The sequence below is a fragment of the Thamnophis elegans genome, chromosome 4 (assembly GCF_009769535.1).
Source record: "Thamnophis elegans isolate rThaEle1 chromosome 4, rThaEle1.pri, whole genome shotgun sequence".
Taxonomy (NCBI): domain Eukaryota; kingdom Metazoa; phylum Chordata; class Lepidosauria; order Squamata; family Colubridae; genus Thamnophis; species Thamnophis elegans.
This window is the reverse complement of record NC_045544.1, coordinates 89878850-89902220: the sequence shown is the minus strand read 5'-3', so window position 1 is coordinate 89902220 and position 23371 is coordinate 89878850. Positions and strand designations below refer to the sequence as shown.

General features: G+C 36.6%; 1 protein-coding gene across 1 annotated transcript in view; it reads right to left on the bottom strand.

Annotated features, from left to right (window-relative positions):
- Positions 1-23371, bottom strand: part of USH2A (usherin) — a 517131-nt gene that overhangs the window by 238188 nt on the left and 255572 nt on the right. Inside the window, 2 exon segments of the mRNA XM_032216063.1 lie at positions 5600-5751; positions 21937-22084. Of these exon segments, the coding sequence (XP_032071954.1) occupies positions 5600-5751; positions 21937-22084 (300 nt within the window).

Sequence of the window (23371 nt, the reverse complement as noted above, 5' to 3'; positions counted from 1 at the left end):
ATTTCCCTATGTAGATGATGTGTTATTAAGAACCCATTATAGTAACTCTTAGGTTGGGCTGAGACTGTGTGACTGGTTCAATGTCATCCAGTTGACTTGTATGGCAAAGGTCAGAGTAGAACTCATAGTCTCCCAATTTAAAGTCTGATGCTTTTAACCCTTGGCCAAATTGGCCCTAAATTTACCCTATTCCAAACAGAATATACAAACATTAAGAAGTCTATAATGCTAGGAAAGGTGGAAAGAAAGGGAGAAGAGGACCATCAGCAGAAAGATGAATGGACTTGATTATAGAGATGATGGTATATCATTGAAATAGTTGATGGACTAAACTAGGGAAAGATAATCTACACCAGATTATTCCATGTGATCAGTAAAAATAAATACTAACTTTATAATACATAATCAGTTATCAGTCTCTATGTATTCTGCCATTCGTTTTGTAATTTCTTTTGGACTGTGCTGCTTATTTGGAAATATTGAAACCAATGGGGCAATTTTGATCATGTTCAAGAGGTTTCTTCTTTCTTTTATTAACAATTAAGTCTCAGAATCTATATTAATTGTTATCTATCCCTGATCAAATTATTTTGTACATTCACCTTTATGAAAATTAATGTCTAATAGTGAAGCAAGAGCTAGTAAATCCTAGTTTAATCTTTTAATAGAAAAACAAAGTTGGAAGGGACCTTGGAGGTCTTCAATCTAGTTCAACCCTGTTTAGGCAAATGATTGTCCAATCTCTTCTTTAAAACCTTGAATGTTGAAGCAGTCACAAGTTCTAAAGGCAAGTCATTTGATTGATATATCCTTCCATTCGACACCATCCAGTCAGAGCTGGATGAGAAGTGAAACATCTTCAAAGAAAAACCAGAAAGTCCAGTTGCCTCTTGAAAAAGCACCTTTGTGACAACTATGACCTGGATGACTGAGAATCTCATAGACATTTAAGATTTGTTAATATCAGGGCCTGGATGCCGTGATGAGATGACATGCGATCTCAAAGCTCTGAGATTGCACTCGATACTTTTATTGCTGGGGGGTTCCAACGGACCTAAATCATCCCGAAGAGATGGTGAACAGGAAGATTACATCTTGCTGATCTTGGGGATATCGCAAAATCTCAGAGAAAAGCAGGTTTAAAGTCTTTTACTGGCAGTAAAAATTCCAGTCTTTCAAGGCTGACAAAGTTAGGGCAATTTGGAGGAGAGGTGTTTAGCTGATAAGAAACTTTCATTGTTTAAAAAAAACCGGACTGCCTAAAAATTTTTAAAACTAACTTAAATCAAAGAATAGAAGAACTTAGCAGCGATTTTGATCTTTCTAATGGTTTTGGACAGTGGTTATCTTACTTTTTAAATGTTATTTACATGGATTGATTCTAAGTAAACCTTTTCAAATGGATGGATTACTCTAACATTTCTTCTGACTCTCTGTAAGCTAATTGACTACAAATTGACTGTTTACATCTTGACACTTTTATTGCTTGGCTGTTCTGGCTTAAGATCTGATAAGATTGTACAGCTGTTCCCTTTGTAGTCTGCTTTCACTTGCGAATGTTCCAGTCTTGCTGAGCTTTTAAGAAAAAATACAACTGCGTATAAACATGGCATCTCTTCAAGCATCTCTCCAAGCGATACTTTCAGCTTTGAAGAGGGTGTTTGATACAGAGGACAGAATTAAGAGAAAATTGGATTATTTGGTGTTTTTGGCAACAAATTGTGAGGAAAAAACTGAGGATGTTTATCAAATACAAAATAAGAAGATGGAAATTCAAAAAACTGAAATGGAAAACGGAGATAAAGAAATTGAGCTTGTTGATATTCGTGACAATTGGTTTATTTCTGAGGGAGGAAAGAATGGAATATTTGAAGAGGAGTTAAATGGAGAGAAAATTTACTTCAAAGGACAGGACATAGAAGGAGAAGAAAATACTAAAGAACTTATGGACTATACTAGTGTTATCAAATGTTTTGCAAATACTATTTGCAAAACATTTGATAACACTGCTGAGAAGTAAAGACAAGCTGATAAAGGTAACAAAAGGAGGGCGTCAACATTATATGAGAGATATTACAAACAAGAAGGTGCAAAGATTACTTCGTATGGACTCGTTCAAAAAGATGTTTGGAGAATTGGATCCACAAATGGCAGTAGATATAAGATTGTTCTGTTATTGGAGAGATACAGGTTGATAGATGGAAGAGTATAATTCAAAATTAGCTAAACTTAGTTAAATCCATTGGTAATAGGTATAGTTAAATAAAAATTGATAACGATAGTAATGTATACAATGTTGAGCTGTTATGATAAGTAATAATTGGATATGAGAAGGGAAGGTTAGAAATATTTTTGGACTATATAAAAAGATTATTAATAACAATAATAATTATAATAAAAAACAAAAACAAAACTATATACAGGTAAGTTTTAACTAATAGGGGGAAAATGTTATGATATAGGATATTGTTAAATAAAGAAAGGATAATGATAATAAATTATATACATGGAGGATTAGAATATTTTGGTATTAAATATTATGGATGTTTAGCTAAAAAAGGATATGATGACTTAATGTTAATGGAGGATTTTACAAATAAGTAAATGAAATGCCAGCATGTGGTTATGTATTGAATCTTGGTATACTTAAGGATGAAGGATGTTTAAATAACTGTAGTCAAATAAAAGTGGAGGTATGATGATGTTAATATAGTAAATATTTGAGTTAAGATATTTGAATTAATATGAATTATATTTGATGACGGTGGAAGAGATGCACAAAAGCTTTTTGTAACCAGCCTGATATACTTTCTACAATATATGTTTGTTTTGAAAATAAATAAATAAAAAAAATTATAAAAAAAATATTTGTTAATATCAGTCTACCTTATATTGAAAAATCTTGAGTTTATTCCTAGGTTTTTTGTTTGAGTATATAATCTCTGTTATTTGTTTTTTCCACTTATTTAATACCTTATCTTCAATTTTCACTGGAATAATTTGGAATAGAAAACTAATCCTTGGTAAAACATTCATTTTTATTGCTAATGTTCTACCTTATCAGAATAAGCTCACTTTTTTCAATCTTACAATATCTTGCATTAAGTCTCCAAGTTACCTTTTAAGTCAGTCTTTATTGTTTTCCATTAAGTACAGTTTTAGGTATTTAACTGGCTTAATAGTGATATTAAATTCTGTTATTTGGTGCAGATATTGCTTTTTTTCTTCAGTAAAATTCTGTTTTGCTTTTTTTCCCCATGTTTGCCTCAATAGTGTTCAAATATATATTTGATATTGTCTCTCATATCATTACATTATCTCTCATTTGTATCTGGGACAAATCCTTTAGTCAGGATGTATTAGATTAGTTAAAAAGACAAAATAGAAATTATTTCCATAAATAGCCTTTTGAAACTAGTTCAAAGTAATGTTCTGTTCTGTTTAAATTCAAGTTAATATTCTTAATTATAAATTGCCTAGCTTTTCATTAAGTCTGAAATCACATGCTACTTCTTTGGGAAAAAAATTAAAATATTATGCAAGAGCAATTCTCAAATCTATGGATCCAAATCTTTACTCCTGGCACATTAAATAAAAGATCTGCAATAAAAATAGCCAGAAGCAGAATATTACCTTACTATTGGAAGATGCCTTTGTTTCTATTAAAAAGGAATCAGAGAGCTAAGTTACAAATGGTAAAGAGAGAGACAAATACTTTAGAAAATCAAATGTCCATGTGGTGCTTTAATATCCTGGTAGTACTTAGGTCTGTGCTTCTTAAATAGAAATGTATTTCAGTTTTTGTGACTCAAGATGGGTCAGGAACATAGAATGTTTTTTTTTTTCCTTTTTGAGAAAGTAATACCAATAATCACTGATCAATTAAGAGACAGTTAAGGTAAAGGATTGTCCTCATGCACAGAAACTGATTGGTTGACTCTGGAGTTACTGCCTCCCTCTCGGCCCTAATTCACAGGCCTATCTACCAATCTGCACTCGACCAGCATAATGAATCACAATATATAACTTTAAACAAGGTGTTTTTATGCTTCAGTAGATTGATTCAGGCTGATAGTAATAATTAGGTAAACTGCAATTTCTCTATAATAAAGAGGAAGGACCTATATTGAAAGCACTGTATTATCAGAAGAGATAATGAAAGCAGCAAATAAACTATATCAATGTCACAAGAGAAGTGATCTTAGAAATAATGATGTTGTACCTGGGATTGGATAACTTAAAACAGAACATGAAAACACTTTAAGGGTGTGGTTCTGCTAGCACAGTCATTGCTGTGCAATTTTCATGCATTATAAATAGGCTTATGCGGTAAGAAATATATGAAATGCAACAGAACAATTTAACAAGGATTGGTGGATTGTTTCCTAATTCACACACAAAGAGAGAGAGAGAGAGAGAGAGGGAGGGAGGGAGGGAGAAAAGAAAGTATAAAAATTGGCAAAAAGCCACTCATGCTTTTAAGAGTAAATATTAATCAGTCCCATTCAAATTCTATAATGTTTAATGGTAATAAGTACGCAATTCTGTTTTACAAATGGATGATATTGCTAGCATTTTAAAGTAATGAATTTTGGGAAGAAAATGGAAAACCTAGACAAAATAAAAATAAAAATAAATAAATTGTGATATCCTTCCCTGGGGCAATCTTCACACAGTAAAGGTGTTATTACAAACTGAGAGATTTGTTAAGTAAAATTTTACCAGAAGTGCTAGAATATGTACTTCTTCCCCACCTCCCCATTTTGAGTAAGATGAGGAAAATGAGGGGTTTTAGGTCACAGATTTTACTGGGGATGCGTAAATTCAGCTCCACAAAGGCAGAGAATATGTTATTTTTGACACAACATAATATAGTGCTTGAACTGTTTTTTAATCAGGGGGAATATAATAAAGAAACTTATCCTGTACATTACAATAATATTTTACAGTGTTAAAGTATGCATTACAAGAGCATAACATCGCAAAACTGTAAAATGATTAAGATTAAAGAATAATATAAATATCATTTAAATTATAAAATGTTTGCTTTCAATGTGAAGACAAGCTCATATTAAAAATTCTCATGCATAGTTTGCTGCTTTACTATATTGTTAAATATTTAATTTTAAACTCAAATTCATAGCTTTTTAAAGCAAGGTATCACTTTGAATAACATCTTTCAAGGTGTGATGTATAATTTGTTTGAACTTCTAGGAATGTTTCACACAATACTTTTTCAGGGAAAGAAGAGCTAGCAAGTTTTTCTTCATCCTGCAATAGTAATTCTTTAATTGTGTCCTTTTAAATCAGATTGAACTAAGTTGTGCCTTTTAAATGTATCAACTTCCCTTAATTTCAATTATACACATTTCTCTCTCATTTCTCTTCTCCCCAATATCTCTGACTTTACTGTATCTAAATGATATTTTGAAAAAGTGCTTAGTAGTAAGCTATTTGAATCCATTACAGCTTTTAATGGCATTTTTTGTAAAATGTCAGATGGGTTAATACTGATCAGTGAGAATCAACACCATTTACTTTGATATTCAGTATCAAATGACATTTATTGTATTCTCAGAATGTAAATGGTAGAACTCACCAGTGGGCCCAAAGCACAGCCATTTGATGTGCATGCTTGAACTCTGAAGGCATGGAGACTCCAAGGAGAAAGGCCAGAAATATAATAGGTCACTTTTGAGGAATTCTGCACCAGAATGCCATTCATGTACAATCCATAACTAGTAATAAATCCTATTTTAAAAACAATAGCAATAAAAGAGAAACATATTACTGTTAAATCACAATAAAGGTACATTTGAAAGGTTACACTAACTTGGGAGTAGGTCACATTGAATTCAGTGACGCCTACTTCAGAATATATATATATATATATATATATATTCTGCCTAATATGTAATACAGCCCAGGTTCAAATCCCAGTAAGGGTATGGCTAGCTGATGAGAGCTAAATAGCTTGAAATAGATCTATACTAGTCTCCCTTTATTTATTTATCAGCACAAACATAACATACATACATACATAAATACATATATAAATACATACATACATACATACATACATACATATATATATAACAATATATATAACAATATATATAACAATATATATAACAATATATATATTGTCATCAACTTACAATCATTCATTTAGTGTCTATTCAAAGTTACAATAGTACTGAAAAAAGTGATTTACAGCCAGACCTCATTCTTACAACTTTCACAGCATCCTCACGGTCATGTGATCAAAATTCAGATGCTTGGTAGTCTCTATGTATTTGCAAAAAGGGAACGCAGTGGCTCAGTGGCTAAGATATTAACTTGTTGATCAGAAAGATCAGCAGTTCGAATTCCTAGCACCGTATAATGGAGTCAGCTCCTGTTACTTGTCCCAGCTTCTGCCAACCTAACAGTTTGAAATCATGTAAAAATGCAAGTAGAAAATAGAAACCACCTTTGGTGGGAAGGTAACAGTGTTCCGTGTCCCTTTGATGTTTAGTCATGCCGGCCACATGACCACAGAGATTTTTTCGGACAGCGCTGGCTCTTCGGCTTTGAAATGAAGATGAGCACCACCCCCTAGAGTCAGGAACAACTAGCACATATCTGCAAGAGGAACCTTTACCTTTTATCTTTATATATTTGCAACATTTGCAGGTTCCCAAGGTCATTTGATCACTATTTGCATTGCTTCCAGCTGGCATTCAAAGTTAATGGGGGAGCCGGTTTTGCTTAATGACCACATGATTTGCCCAGCTGTAGGGATTTGTTTAACAACCATGGCAAAATGTTGAAAAATTCATCACAACTCACTTAACAACCGCCTTGCTTAGCAACATAAATTCTGGTTCAAATTGTGGTCATAAATCAAGGACTTATGTATTTATTATTATGTATTTAAAAGTTTTGTAGGGCCACTCATCATAAGCAGAACTCTAGGTGGCTCGCAACAATAAAACCAATAACTATGAAATTGGAATTAAGCCTGGAAAGAATGTGTTCAAATCAAACTCGGGTAAACCTTGCCTTGACTCTCTATGGTATAAGAAGGGGAGAGAAGAAGAAAAAACCTCTGTCAGACTTTCAAGATTCTGTTGTCATTCTATACTTAAACAGTGTTCCAGCAGCTATTGTGGAGTTTCCTGAACTTATTTCAATGGGATGACACTATGTGCCCAAATTTAGATTTTTATCCATGGAAGTATGTTTTTCAGATTCAGACATTCTGGAAATGTGTGGGAGGTTCCTCACAGAATATGTTTTTGAATAGACTCAGAATTGAAAAAAATGAGTGCAATTCTGTTTCACAATATCATACTGCATAAAAACTCACGTGTAGATAAAAATAAGGAAATATTTAAATCCTAATCAGAAAAAAAAATTAGTGGACCATATTTTCAACATAATGCAACCATTCAGAAATAATCTGTAGTTTTTCATTGCAACAGTAGTTGCTGAATTTATTACAAATAAGAACATCTGTTGTATATATGATGGTGTTTTCATTATTATTTCACACAGAAATATTATGGGTTATACCACTTGTTTGTTTATTGAAAAAGTGATCATCTATCTTTCTTTGAACAGGCCTGTAGGAGAGGTGTCCAGAATTATTCCTGACCATTTGATTTGCACTGCACCTGACAGGCAGCTAGATGTATATTTGTCTATAGTTAGACTATAGAAAAACAGACATTACTTCAAAATAAAAGCAATGAGATTAATTCAAATTCAGCATTTAATATGATACCTATTTATCAGTTATATATCTTAATTTGTTACTTTTTCCCAAAGCTACATGCAGAACTGTTTCTCCATTTTGTCCCCTACAACCACCATGTGCAATAGCTTGGGAGAAGAGCTCCCATAACAAATGATGGCTTTAAATCTTCACAATGTTTCATCAGTGTGCTAATATGCAGTCTATGTGGTTTTGCTGTCCCTTTTGTAGAAACACTTGGTTACATACACAGTACAATATTTAAGTAACTGATTAATTGGGAAAGCAGATCCTTGCATGGAGAGTTGGGACACGAGCAATTGTGTAATCGTCATGAGAGGACATCACAGATAAGCAAGTATTTTGCTCGTTGCCTCTCCTCATTTTATTTTGTATTTCTAAAAAAAAAATACTTCAGAGAATAATTTCTGTAAAATTAGTTCAGTTTTTCTCATCTCACAAAAGTTAAAGAGTGACAAGGCACATGTAGAGATGTTTCTAAAGTGACCTCCTCCAACCTAAAGTCTTGATGGGGTCACACTGCAGGGAAATCATTGTATTTTAACATGCCACATAAAATATAATTTATAACTACCTTTTTGCCCCAAATCTAATTCCTGACAAAAAAAATTCTCTTCATGTTTGTCCACTTGTATATTTCCTTTTAATATAATTCTGTTTCACCTATGATATGTACTATATTGCTAATATTTGTTCCATCAAAAACCTTGGGGAAATTTCCTTGGTTGGCAATTGACATGAAGATTTTCTATTCTCCAGGCATAATTAAACCACCTTAATGTGAAAGCATTCTTTCAGTGTCAAGCTGCTGTATAAATTATTGCTGTTGTAATAAAACTGAAAGAATTGTTTTTATCCACTGGGATGTAAAATTTGAAATATACTGTATAAAAACATACTAATACAGAATTCAAAAGATATATAATAACATCTCAGGACAATGTTTCTAAATAGTCTCAGATAGCTGAAAATTACCCCAAGTAAGGTAATGTCTGACAGGAATACTTTAGATTCTCCCTCAATGGACTGTGTTTGCTTCTAGGAGAAGAAAATTGCCATGGGATGGGGGTGGGGTTATAATTCAGCTTTGCAATGCCTAAGGTTGTCCTTTGAACACCTATGAACTTCTGATATTTAATATAAGCTGAATTGTTTCCCATATCATGAAACAGTGTTTGAAAATGCTGCATCTAACATATTCTGCTCTAGGGCAAAAACATTTCATTCCAATTAGTTTCCTGCTTCTCTTCTTCTCTTTTACCATATTATTTCTGGCTATTCCTTCCAGCACATTTTGAAAGGAGCTTTACCATCATATTACCATGCCTTTTCTTATTTCTTCATTCTAATCAAATAATTTCACACCCGTGGCAAACCTTTAGCATAACATAACCAGAACCAGGAAACGAGGGGACAGGAAGTTAACAGCAAACATATTCCTGCTGGAAAAAAAATGAAGAGGAAAGAGAGCGGGGGAAGTATCTCACCAATAACTAAAAGGACTTTCAGGTGTTATCAGTATCTGTTATAGTCCTCCTGAACTGAATTTTATTCCAACTCCCCATAACTGCTCTAATTGCAATGATACTGTTTTCTGTGTATCAGGTAGTATCATGGATTTCAGTTCTTCAGGTGTTACTTACTAGAATGATTTACTACCAGAGATGGGTTTCTGCCAGCTTGCCCCAAATTGGGCAAACCGGTAGTGGCAGTGGTGACAGGTTCTGCCACCCACCTGGATACTTCTGCACATGCACGCATGATCACACCAGTGATGTGCAGTCAGGGGAGGCAGGGGAGGCAGGGCCTCACCACTGTCATTTTGAAAAGAAAAACAAAATTAAAAGGAAAAAGGCAGAGGTAGTTGCTGCCAGAGTCACAGTGGATGACTCTGGTTAGTGCTTAACTGCAGGGGGAGGCGAGAGAACAACGGGCCTCCTTTACTCTAGCCTTATGATTACTTGAGCAGAGTTAAGCAAGGGTTAAAAGGTGAAAAATTCCTTATGCAAAGGAGGCACGTGGTTCTCTCGCCTCCTCCTGCAGAGGGCACTTTGTTTAGAGGCTTTTTTTAAACAGTTAAGCAGAGTCATCCACGTGGTGACTCTAGCAGCAACTATCCTAGTCTGGCTAGAGCAGCTCTTGCCTTTTTCTTTTTACATTTTCATTGTGGCAGACAAGAAGAGAGTTGAAATCCTCTGACACAGCTGGAAAAGGTATGTGGGTTGGAGGGAGGGTGCAGGGGGGAGGAATTCAAAATTATTTGTAAGTAATTGTAATTTGTTTAATTATAAGTAATTTGTGTTTGTGTGTATGTGTTTTACCCGCCTCTGCTGGCGCATGGGCTGGCACTTTTTTATTTTCTAAAGCCATGCCGCAGTGCCTCTCCATAAAGCGGGACATGCCGGCTTCCGGCCATACAGCGGGTCCCGTTGTATGGCCGGGGTGGTGGCATGACTTTAAAGTGCCCCGGCCATAAAGCAGGATGCGTTTTGCTCTATGGCAGGGTGCAGCGGCATGCACTTTAAAGTGCCTGCGTGCCTTCCGGCCATTCAGCAGGTCCGCTAAATGGCCGGAAGGCACGCTGGCACTTTAAACTGCATGCCACCACGCCCCGCCATAGAGCGAAACATGTCTTGCTTTATGGCCGGGAGGCGCAATAGCACTTTAAAGTGAATGCCAGCGCCCCGGGCCTGGCCATAAGCCCGCTGTATGGCTGAGGCGTCGACATGCACTTTAAAATGCTGCGTGCCAGGCTGGGCGAGTCCCGGAAGACAGGCGGGAGATGGCGCAGGCATCCGGAGCCCCTTCTGTCACCATCCCTGAGGAGCCACCACCATTGCCTCACTCCTCCTCGTCTCCACTGCACGTCACTGGAGCACACACACGTGCACGAGTGCACACATGAGTGAACTGGTAGTAAACCCATCACTGTTTACCACCCAAAGTTGATACAAGATTGCAAAGTTTTTTCTGATTGTTAGCAGACTGGAGAGACATCCTAAAGATACTTCCAAGCTTTGGATTTTATGGTTTTATGGTTTAAATTAAATTTTAGGGTTTTGTGCTTTAGCATACTTTTCTTTAAAGGAAAATATTTGTAGCTCAGGCTTGAGTTCGGGGTTGAAATGAGAGGTCCTTGATGCTCTCTGAGCTTGGTTGTTTTCCTGCAGACATTTCATTGCCCAAATTAGATAATATCTATGCTAGTCTGTGTAGCACTGATGATGTTGCCTAGTTTGGGTAATGTAATGTCATACTTTTCTTTCATGTTTTCTACTTGTACTCTGGAAATGTATTTTGTCGTGCCCTGATGTCCCATTCTCTACTATCAGAATAGACTTGAGACATCAAAAAATTGTTCTAAATTGAAGCTCAGCAGATTTCCAACGCTATTAATATTCTTTTATTGTTGCCTCTATAGCCCACTTAATAGCTTAGGAATCGCCTTTTCAGAAATCCAGTTTGCTTGGGCTCCAATGACATCTCAGTGATATCTGATGTGGTTTCTAACTGATTGTTTTATAAGAAGTTGGAATTCAATAGTGCTGTAAATCCAAAAAAGAATCTAAGTACAGTAATTAAGACGCAAAATGTTCAACTAAAAATAAAATAAAATGCTCATCATAGTTGTCTTAGATGCACCACATGCCGATATATCAATGAATGCTAATAGACATTCATTATATATGAAGTAAAAGTACATTATTTAAATACTAAATAATAGAAAAACCTTGCTTCTAATAAACTTCATAAAGAGAGAAAGTGGAGAAGACATTCTGCTTATCTGCCCTGATATTCAAAATAATTTCATAAATACACAGCTGTTGTGACTCAGCAGATGTCTGCTGTGAGTCTTTTCGGGATAAAAGATTCATTATGCAGCTGGGGCTTGTTAGGGGCAGGTTTGGAGATAAAAGGACGGATGCTGCCACACCCTAGTCGCAGGAGTCAACGTTTCTTCGTGCGTTCCTGGGTTTGTACAACATTGCTTGATACACTTGGATAAGTTCTTTGGTGTTTCATGTAACCCTGATTCATGGAGACTTTGGAAGAAGTGCATTGCTTGTAAGAGTTGTTTTGTATTTTGTTATCTGCTTGAAAGAGACTGTATTTCTGTTATTTTTGGGCTCGAAGCCAGTTTGAATTGAGAACTGATAAAGAAAGTTGCTTTTAAGTTTATTTGTCTTGCCATTTGTTAAGAGCCGTGAAGGGAGGACAGAACACACTCCAACAAACAAAAAAGGCCAGTTCTTTTCCAGACTATATGCTAGTAATGTAGGCTTGTTCCTGTAATGTTATTACCTGCTCTCATGAGTTCTTTTTCAAGAGCAAGAGTTGGGTAAACATTTCATGAGTCAGATCCACTGGTGCTAGGGACCTTAGTGGAACTGCTATTCCAAAATCCCACACCTGGATTCTGTCTCTGATTTAAAGATCCTGTGGCAATAGGCTCCTACAGCATGAAAAACTAAATGGCAAAGATGAAGGAGTGCCATATAGTGGAGAAGAACATTTGAGGTACAAGTAGTCCTTGCTTAACCACCCTGTAATTTATACCCTGCCCTAATACTGCCCTAATTAAATCATGAGTCTTGAACCAAGCTTCAAAAGAAATCCAGTTATGAGCAACATGTCAGCATGTATCCAAGTGAAGCCAGCTCTGACCCCATGTAATGTATGGCCCAAATATGACCCTGTTTCCCTCCCTCCCCCAGAGATCACACCCTTCCGGCTGTTGCAGGTAACCTAGGATACGGCCTTGAAAAATGTGTGCATGGAATGTGCTTCTGGTTGTGGCTGCCATGCTGCTCCATCGGTTTTCTCTCTCACACACCTATGGCAACTGGAGAGCAGGCCAGGAATGCTTTGTGAGTTGACATTTGATCATTGTAAATTATTGCCCCCCCCCCCACTGCCATGGTCATGTAACCACATATTGGATTGGACAACTTCATGGTTTCTGGCAAAAAAATCAAATGAATGAATTCACTTAACAACTGTGGCATTAGGATTTATAACCATGGGTTCACTTAATGAACATTGTGAAAAAAACTGAAAAATGGCACATGGATGCTTTGACTTCCAGGTTCACTTACAGTGATAAATTGAACACTTATATAGTGGTCTACTGGGAAACGGCTCTCAACATACTCAATAAATATAGCTCCATATAAATTGTACCAGCTATGCTTAGGTCTCAACACCAAGAGTTTTGTAACAAAAGTCTTTGCCATTAAAATACTGAAAGAACATATATGACAAACAGAAATCCTTCCTTGATTTAAAATATTGTAAAAACTTTTTGGCAACCATGACTGCTGATTGAACCTGATAATCCAACATAATTTATACTGCATCTTCTTGGACTGAACTCCAGATTTGAGGTCTTGATGATATTATTATCAGCCTCAAGCAGTCACTGCTAATTTTCAATCCAGGCTAATTGATTATGCCTCTTTAATTATTAAATGATTCTTGGATGGGATATCATTTAGTAGAGGTACAAACTTGGAATCAAATCTTCCCCACTGCAATTTCCATATATTTAGTCCATTTGGCTATTCTTATCCCACTCTTTAATTGTAAAATTCAATTCAGAAATAATCCCTGTGGCTAGAGATATTTCAATTACTTCTACCAAAAATAAAGGTTTTTAATTTCTAGCAATATGTCTCTCATTTTTCAACAAAGTATCTGTCTGACAATTTGATCCTTTATTAATAAGTCAGCAATTTCTCCAAAGTTAAGTATCTCACTTTACCTTTGCAAATCAGCAACAAAACTCTGGAAGGTTATGATTCATTTTGTTTTCTAGTTTTGATGCCTTTTATATGCCCTTCAACCTTCATATTATCATAATAACTCATATTCCCTTCAAAACACAAAAAAAGTTATTACGGCTTTGTAAGGTTTCTGTTACTTCCCTCCACTATCTACCTTCCCTAAAGATTCCATGAACTATTTCTAAAACTTCCACTTGTCTGCAGCATGATTGGAGAGATGGAACCAGTGGTGGGTTACAGGTGGTACACCCCGGTACGGGCGTACCAGAGCCTGCCCGGAGCACCGGATACCGTTCCAGTATGGTGCTCTGGAGGGCCCACCTGCCCACCCTTCTCCTTACCAACCAATTTGGTTGTATTTAAGTACAGTGACGATAAATATTATACCTGTGCTTTAGGCATTTGGCGCTTCCGTGCATGCCCATGGCATGTACGGCGCCTGCATGATGCTCTGCTGAGGAGCTGGAGCATCGCAGAGTCTTGAGGAAGCATCGCAGGTAAGTACGATGCATGTGCGCACTGTGTGCGGCCATGTGGGTGACGCCGGGGCCGTTCCAACCAGAATCCGGAACCCACCACTATGGGAACATATTAGGGAATCTAAGATGTCCCATCTTTACTTTTCTCACACTGTAGACCTCAAAATCATGTTACTAAAGTTTACTAATAAATTGTAAATAACCAGGGACACAATTTTCCACATTCTCTCCCTTTCAGAGTTTTCACTCTGTCATCTTGCTATATGTATACTATATGTATACTAACAGAGTTTTTACTCTGTCATCTTGCTATATGTATACTATATACATATAGTATATAAGGTACCTTGTTCAATAGTGGTAACTATGAGAGGGATCTTGGAGTCCTAGTGAACAATCACTTAAATATGAGCCAGCAGTGTGCAGCAGCTGCCAAAAAAGCCAACACAGTTCCAGGCTGCATAAACAGAGGGATAGAATCAAGATCACATGAAGTGTTAATACCACTTTATAATGCCTTGGTAAGGCCACACTTGGAATACTGCATCCAGTTTTGGTCGCCATGATGTAAAACAGATGTTGAGACTCTAGAAAGAGTGCAGAGAAGAGAACAAAGCTGATTAGGGGACTGGAGGCTAAAACATATGAAGAATGATTGCAGACACTGGGTATGTTTAGTTTAATGGAAAGAAGGATTAGGGGAGACATGATAGCAGTGTTCCAATATCTCAAGAGTTGCCACAAAGAAGAGGGAGTCAAACAATTCTCCAAAGCACTTGAGAGTAGGACAAGAAGCAATGGGTAAAAACTATTCAAGGAGAGAAGCAACAGGAGGAGACATTTCCTGGCAGTTAGAACAATTAATCAGTGGAACAACTTGCCTACAGAAATTGAAAATGCTCCAACACTGGAGTTTTTAAGAAGATGTTGGATAACCATTTGTCTGAAGTGGTGTAGGGTTTCCTATCTAAGCAGGGGTTTGGACTAGGAGACCTCCAAGGCCCCTTCCAACTCTGTTATTTTATTCTATCTCCTTGTTCATTATACCTTTCATTGTCAATTTAAAAAAGTGGCTCCCAACTGTCAAAGAATACATTATCTACCCGGTCCTTCAGGTCTTCCAATCAAACACCCTTGGCTGCTGTTATCTTTTGGTCAAAACTTCCAATTGGTCTTTTGGTAAGCTAATGTTTGGTTACAATATGATCTTCTCAAAATAATCAGTATACCCTCAAATGCTAGGATAAGACAAGTTGTAATAGCCAAACATTTTTAATTCCAAATTGAATATCTGGCATTTCTTTTGGCAAAGTTTTGTCCTTAGAGATGCTTAAAGGCATTCTACAGTCATTATGATGCTGCAGTTTAAATGCTTTTCAGAAGAAAACTGTACTTTCTGTTATTGTTCCCTATTTCCCTATCTGTGCATAAGCAACTTTTCAAAGACCCCAGGGATACAACATTTACCTTGTACTTAGCGTTAGAAAGCAAATCCATACTATTGCCATTCTCACTGAAATTACATGGTAATTAACAAATAATTGGTCTCCTGACCCCTAACCCTCCACTTCCTTTAACCTAATATCTAAAGCCACTGGATATTCTGCATATCCAAGGGGAACATTATTTAACAGGGCTTTGTCAAAGTTAAAATGCAAGCAGCACTGTCTGGAATGGAATTGTGAATGTAATTAATGGGCCATAGAACTGTGCTGGTCCTGGATATAAGCTGTTTTTTAAGTTAAAATTTAAGTTTGGGTTATTAAAATGCACTACTTTTTATACAGTACTTTCCCAATTTTAAGCATGTTTTAGGTCTGAAATTTAAATATGCAATTAATTTAAATTAGATGATGCTATTCTGAATTGGAGCTCAATTTTACTTTGCTACTCTAATATGGCTATCAAGTACAAACCCCAGCTCTCCTAAAATTCTCATTCACAAATGATCTTAAAGAGGTTCCGAGACTAATATATCTAGTACTCCAGAAACCAAGATGGGTAACCTTTTGGTGGCAGAGCATTGCAGTTAATACCATTTAGGGGTGCAGTCAGTTAATTGCTGGTACTAGTGGGCAAGTTTGAGATGGGATAGGATTAGACAAGTCTTTGTTTTTAAAATCTCTATTATACTTATTTTAAGCCCTATATTGTAGTTGGAATGAGCTTGCTGACATGACACAGATCACAAAATCACAATCATAAAAGCTTAATAGCCATATGCACCTGGGCTGCAAGTTACTCACCTTTGGGATAAGCTTTCATGAGTCACTTAACAAAATAATAGAATAATAGAGATGAAAGGAGCCTTGGAGATCTTCTAGTCCAAACCCTTGCTCAAGCAAGATACCTTGTACTATTCCAGACAAGTGGCTGGCCAGTCTTTTATGGAATCCCCTCAACTTCTAAAGGCAAGCCATTCCACTGTCAGGAAATTTCTCCTTAGTTCTAGGTTGCTTGTCTCCTTGGTTAGTTTCCACCCATTGTTTCTTTTCTTGCCTTCTGGTGCTTTGGAAAATAGGTTCTTAGTGATAGCCCCTCAGATATTGGAACACTGCTCTCATGTCACCCCTAGTCCTTGTTTTCACTAGACTAGACATATACAATTCCTGAAACCTTTCTTCATGTGTTTTAATCCCCAGCCCCCCTAATCATCTTTGCTGCTTTCACTTCACTCTTTCCATCTATTTTTATAATATGGTGACCAAAACTGGATGCAGTATTCTAAGTCTGGTTTTACTAAGGCTTTATAAAGTGCTACTAACACTTCATGTGATTTTAATTCTGTCCCTTTGTTAATACAACCTAGGATTGCATTGGCTTTTTGGCCTGCTTGCTGCACACTGCTGGCTCATATTTACAATTTACTTCTCAAGTGTGTAGATGGAGTGTGTAGATACATGCACATACACCCCCCACACACACACATAAAATTATTATAAAAACAGACAAAAAGTGGCAATGGTAAAAAAGGAGCAAAGAATTCATTTAATTAGCAATCAAACATCAGATATTCTGACAATATGCTTTAGGCCTCTGTGAACCAGCTATGGTTCCCCTCGACAATGTGATTGTGCAAGTTTTGAAAGAAGCTAGGTAAAGGCTCTGTCAAGACAATTCATACCATATCTTTGATTCACCAATAGGAGGTACCGTGGCCGTGAGGCAGTGGTGGGTTTCAAAATTTTTTAGAACCTTTTCTGTAGGTGTGGCCTGCTTTGTGTTAGTGGCCTGCCAGCCATGTGACTGGGTGGGAGTGGCTTGGAAGTCTTGTGACTGGGTGGGCATAGCCAACTTGTAAAATGTGGTGAAACTCACTAACAACGCTCTTGCTTAGCAACCAAAATGTTGGCTCAGAAACTCTGGCATTTGAAGCACACAAGTCTTAAAGCTGTCAAGTTACAAGACCCTTGCACCCCTAACCCTTTAGAAAAAAAACCCCAGGGGTGTTCAAACTTGACTGCTTTAAGACTTGTGGACTTCAACTCCCAGAATTGCTCCTCTCTCTCTTCATCTTGATGATGTGAGGATGGGCAAGGGGAGGGAGCTGGAACCAGTTCTAAACGGCATGGTAGATTTGTGGAACCTCTTCTATAGAAGAGGTTAGAACTGGCAGGAATCCACCCCTACTGTGAGGTGATGGAATTTACCTAAGAAAGGCCCTGGACTTGCCCAGAAGCCTCTTCTATCCATTTTAATTACTAGAGGTAATTGTATAAAATGCTGCAAACCAAACAATTTCAAGAGGGCAATACAATCAAATGTAAAACACTCTCTCCAAAATCTGCATATTGTCATAAAATATCTAGTTAATATATGGACTATGATAAGAAACTTTGATCTTTGTTTATTCTATGAAAAATGATGTTACATCATTGCAAAATAGCTGAGCTGGGGTTCATCAAAAGATGTAATTTAATGCAGATGAACAACCTAGTGGCAATCTACTATGAAAGAGCTTCAGCTACATAATAGATTTCTGTAAAATTAGCTGTAATTGAAGGTATTAGCGTATGTCAACAAACTGGGATCTGAAGATAAAAATTGCCATTTCTGATCACTACAAAAACATCACCTAGGTTATAGTATTAGACCCATGATGTATCTTAATGAGCACAGGCATGTCTTCACTATGTAAAATGTTTTATTATACAAAAGATAAATGCCACATATACACATATATACAACTCTTATATAAGTAAGAGTTTTGCTGCAGATATTACAGAAGTTGTTCATAGTGAAGAAAATCCATGAAAGCAAACTGTGAAGCTCAGCTATCTAGAAAGCGGATCCAAGGTTCAAATTGTACATATTTCCTTTGCCTGTTCATTGTAACAGAGATATTTATGTACTTAGTGCTATAGGTAACTCAGTTGGGTCTCGAGCTCTTTGTTCGTGACCTTGCTTGCTCTAGTCATCACTATTCTCTTCCCAGCCTTCAGAAAGAAGCAGGAGATCTGCTTTAAATGTATATAATACTTCTGTGTAATCTGAAAACTACTGCCTTACCTGCATTAATCCTTACAAGCTTTTTAAAAAAAATCTGTTGCAATGGTTGCTCTTGTTCATTGCAATTTAAGATCAGTGTTATATTTAGATCTGCACTGTCATCATTTGCAATGTAAAATACAGATTTTAATTAAAATTCTCAATTTTGTCCATTGGTTATCCTACCATGAAATCTTTCAAAAATGACACATTACAGATTATGATACATTTTCAGGATTCTTTTGTAAAAAGTTATCAGAACAATTATAATTAGATGTATAAGAACAGTAGGAACAGTTCAGTTCTGCCTGATCTTAGTTTAAATTGTTCAAATCTCTACATAAAAAGAATAAAATAACACCAATTTCAAACTAGCAAAGACTAATCTGGATGGTCCTACTCAGTGGTGGGATTCAGATTTTTTTACTGCCAGTTCTGTAGGCATGGCATGATGGGCATGGCAGGGGAAGGATACTGTAAAATCTCCATTTTCTCCTGATCAGCTGGGAACTCCTCAACTACTCCAAACTACTCAAAATTTCTGCTATCAGCTCTCCAGAACTGATCAGAACCTGCTGAATACCACCTCTAGTCCTACTGTTGTATGACATACACTTGCCAAGCCCCTTCCTTAGAAATACCCTAAATTAATGAAGGAGAATGTATGTTTCTTTTAACGATGACTTTCACATACAGGCATACTTCAGAGAAAGTGCAGATTTGGTTCCAGACCAATGGTTCGAAAGCAACCATTGCAATAAAATGAATAAAGCATGATTTTTTTGGGTTTCCCAATGTATATAGTTTGCCAAAGTTATGTTTACATTATACCATAGTCTATTAAGCATACAGTAGCATTGCATCTACAAAACACGATGTACGTACTTTAATTAAAAATATTCCATTGCTATAAATGCTAATCATCATCTGAGTCTTCAGCAAGTAGTAATAGTTTACTGATGGAGAAGCTTGTAAAAATCCACAATATCTGTGAAGTGCAATAAAGCAAAATGCAGATAAAATGAGATATGCTGATAGTTGCTATTTAGAATGTGCTCCCTATGGTTTTTGAAATACGATTCCACCATAAAGAACTGTAGTCATTGATAATCCCATCATCCATTATTTTATTTTGTTACTTACTGTACATATTGGTCTTGAACATCTAATGCCAAATAGATTGTTCCCATAGAAAAAAAATATGTTCCAAAAAAAGCAATAAGACACGGTGATGTTGAGCTCATTGCAATACACATCTGACAAATAAACTTGTCTTGTAACAATTTCTAATTGTTTACAATTTATTCTGAAATAATCAATGACACTATGTCATTTCAAAGCAAAAGGCAGACTACCTTCAAATTTAAATTAACTTGCAGATTACAGTAGATATTTATAATTCTCCAAAACTACCAAATACATTATTAAAGATATTTTATACTCAACTGGAGCAATTTCTTAGTATCATTTTCTGTTATAAGCCTTGTGACTTCAGCTGATTGCTGGGAAACTAGACATTCAATCAGATATTTTTAAACCATCCAGTTATTTTTAAAGTAGGAGCATGCATATATAATACAAATAGGGGTGCCATTTTTCTCTCTGGTTTTGTTCATGTTTGATCCATAGACATTTAGCTACTTTGTATCAGGTAAAATATAAACTATTAAGCTACATTCATGTTATGGCACAAATAATGTAGGCTCAATAGGAAAAAGTTACCACTCTAGTTTCTGACCTACAATTAGTTATTTTGTTTCAGTTGAGGAAGTTCTTCTCCTTCCAGTATCTACCAGATTAGATCATATAAACCAGCTCTCTTCAACCTCTAAACTGCTAGCTAAGAATTTGTGGACTTCTATCTCATCAAATCTGATGTGCCAAAACATTTCAATGTGCCACATTGGAGAAGTGATCTTTGTAAGAAAATCTAATCCACTGCTATGGTATTTGCAAGTACTGCAGTAGTACAACAACCATTTTTATATAGATATAAAGTCAGAAAAAAAAGAAAAGACTTCCTCCCTTTTCCAGCATCTTAAACCAACAGGACACGAAATTGATTTTGAAGGAACCAAATTAATCTCCAAAACAGAACACTTCAACAAGAGAATAATTATGGAAGCCATCGAAATAGAGAAACACCCGCACAACATGAATAAATGTGATGATACCTCCCGCCTACCAGACATCTGGAAACCAGCCCTAGTCAACAAACGAACCCCACCCACCACCCAGATCATTACAACACAAAAGAACAACGGCCAGCACCTTACCCACGCAGGATGATGCAAAACAGCCAACCAATCTACAAACATCAATTCCATCTTCCAATCAGGATGCAACTACACAACCAATCAACCACTTACAGCAACAAAGCCAGCACTCCACACAACCCCACCAAGATTTATAGAAAGACGACAACTCCAACCATGCCTTACTCGCACAAGGACGAAGCTAAAAACACCAGCCTGAAGATGGCGAGTGGGACCTCGCCGAAACATTGCCAAAACAATCTCAATCTTACATGGGAAAAGACCTGAATACAACAAGACCATAGGTAAGCAGTATGCTCCCTCCCATATTTGGGCATACCAGGAGTTATGACACAATGCATTATACACACACACACATGAACACGCACACATACGTACGTACATACATATGTACGTACGTACATACGTACATACATACATAGACATATACTTCTTCTAAGATGTTCAATTGATCATTTTATAGTGTGTATTTTCTTAGCAAGACTACTGAGATTCTTCTGCATTCAAAGAAAAAAAATTAAATATGGCTTAGAAGAAGTTTATATAAATTCTAGTACTATTATATAGTCTAGACTCAGCTGGCTGTCTCTGACAATTTAACTGACAAGACCAGATTCACATTGATACAATAAGTAAAGGTAGTATGGAAATTTTGTGTGTGCATGTGTGCGTGCGTGCGTGCGTGTGTGTGTGTGTGTGTATGAATATGTATATGTATATATAGTCAAAACTTCATAATTCCTTGCCTGTTATTTACCTTCTTACAAGCACTTTAAAATGTACAGATACGAAACCAATAGCTGGATGTATTTAGAAATCAAAATTAAGAAGATGCCATGAAGAAAATGGAATCTTTTAACATGCTTAAAAGAGATTTCAGAAAGTATCCTTCAGTTCAATTGTTCCATAAAGCATTAAATAAGAGAATGCAATACATTAGAACCATCAAAAGGGAGCACTTTTGAGCCACTGAAACAGCAAAACAGGATTGAAAACTTCGATCTCCGAGCTGTAGACAATGATACCATCGCCGTATTTTATGTGCTAAAATGATCATTAAAAATTAAGCACCACATAGAAGCTGCCATTTAGAATATTAATTTACCTTTACTAATCATCTTTTTAACTTGAGGCTAAAACAGTTCACTCACCATTCATGTACTCTGGCTTAGTCCATGAAATGTTAAAAGAGTCAGAGGAAAAAGACTGGACTTTAGGAGCTGGAACTCCTTCTGGGCCAGTTTTCATTGTTTTTACTGAAATAGTTTCACTGATTGTACATCCACCTGTAGTGCAGGCCTTTGGAAAAAGAAAGAGAGACCAATTCTAAAACCTGACATGAAATATATCCCCGGTGTATACTATTCAAGAAAAGAAATGTAAAGAAATCTAGTCATTTTTTAAAGGTTGTTTTTTTATCTTCCATTTATTTTTATAAATAACTCAAGATGATGAATATACCTAATACTGCTTCCTCCTCCCATTTTCTACACAACAACCACCTTGTGAGGTAGCTTCGGCTGAGAGAGAGTGACTGGGTTACCCAGCTGGCTTTTATGCCTGAGGCAGGACTAGAACTCACAGTCTCCTGGTTTCTGTCTTAAGAGTGGTCTTCATATGTTTAGTTCTCAAAGTAGCATGATTTATTTCTTTATGCAGTCCTGTGTTTGTTTATGAGGAATTACAATCATTTCAAGAGTCTTTCCCAAGATCAGGGCCCTACAGAAAAGACGGTTGTTATGAAGAGGTCCCTGCTGCTAACATTGCTCTCAACCTCCATCCAGGAATCAGAACAGAAAAGAAAAGGGAATTGGCATGAAAAAGTGTCCTGTAGGACAGTATCAAATATGAATCCTACCATTCCCCACCATCCAGATAGAGCTGAACAAGCTTCTTGGATGAGAAGTGAAACAAGAAAAAGAAAAAAATAAGAAAGTCCAGCTGCCTCCTGAAAAGCACCTTTGGGGCAACCATGACCTGGATGACTGAGAATCTCCATAGACCTCTGTAGAACAGGATCCGTTTCTTAGATGCAAACAGTCAGAACTGAAATATCTAGTAACTGTCTACACCAGTGGTAGTCAACCTGGTCCCTACCGCCCACTAGTGGGCGTTCCAGCTTTCATGGTGGGCAGTAGGGGTTTGCTGGAACCCTGCTTTATAAATTTTATAAATAAAGTTACTTCCCTACTTTATAAATCACCATTACTGTGGAACTGGTGGGCGGTTAGAAATTTTTACTACTAACAGAGATACAAACATGGGCGGTAGGTATAAAAAGGTTTACTACCCCTGGTCTACACGTCTTTCCTTATTTAACAATTTCTAACACTTTTGTGTTTCACATTACACTGGAGGTACTAAAATTTGTTTATGGAATAGGTAGAGATGTAAACATTTCTAGGTGTCTTTCCCCCCACTCCTCCATGGGGGTGGGAGATTGTTTTATTGGGTTTCTTTAGAGTAGGCGAAACAGAAAGATACTGAAACTTAAGTTTCTTGACTCAGCTCACTAGGTGGCAGCACCTAGCCAATCTCGACTGATCTTCAAAAAACGCAAGCAGGGTCAGGATCTTTTCATCACTT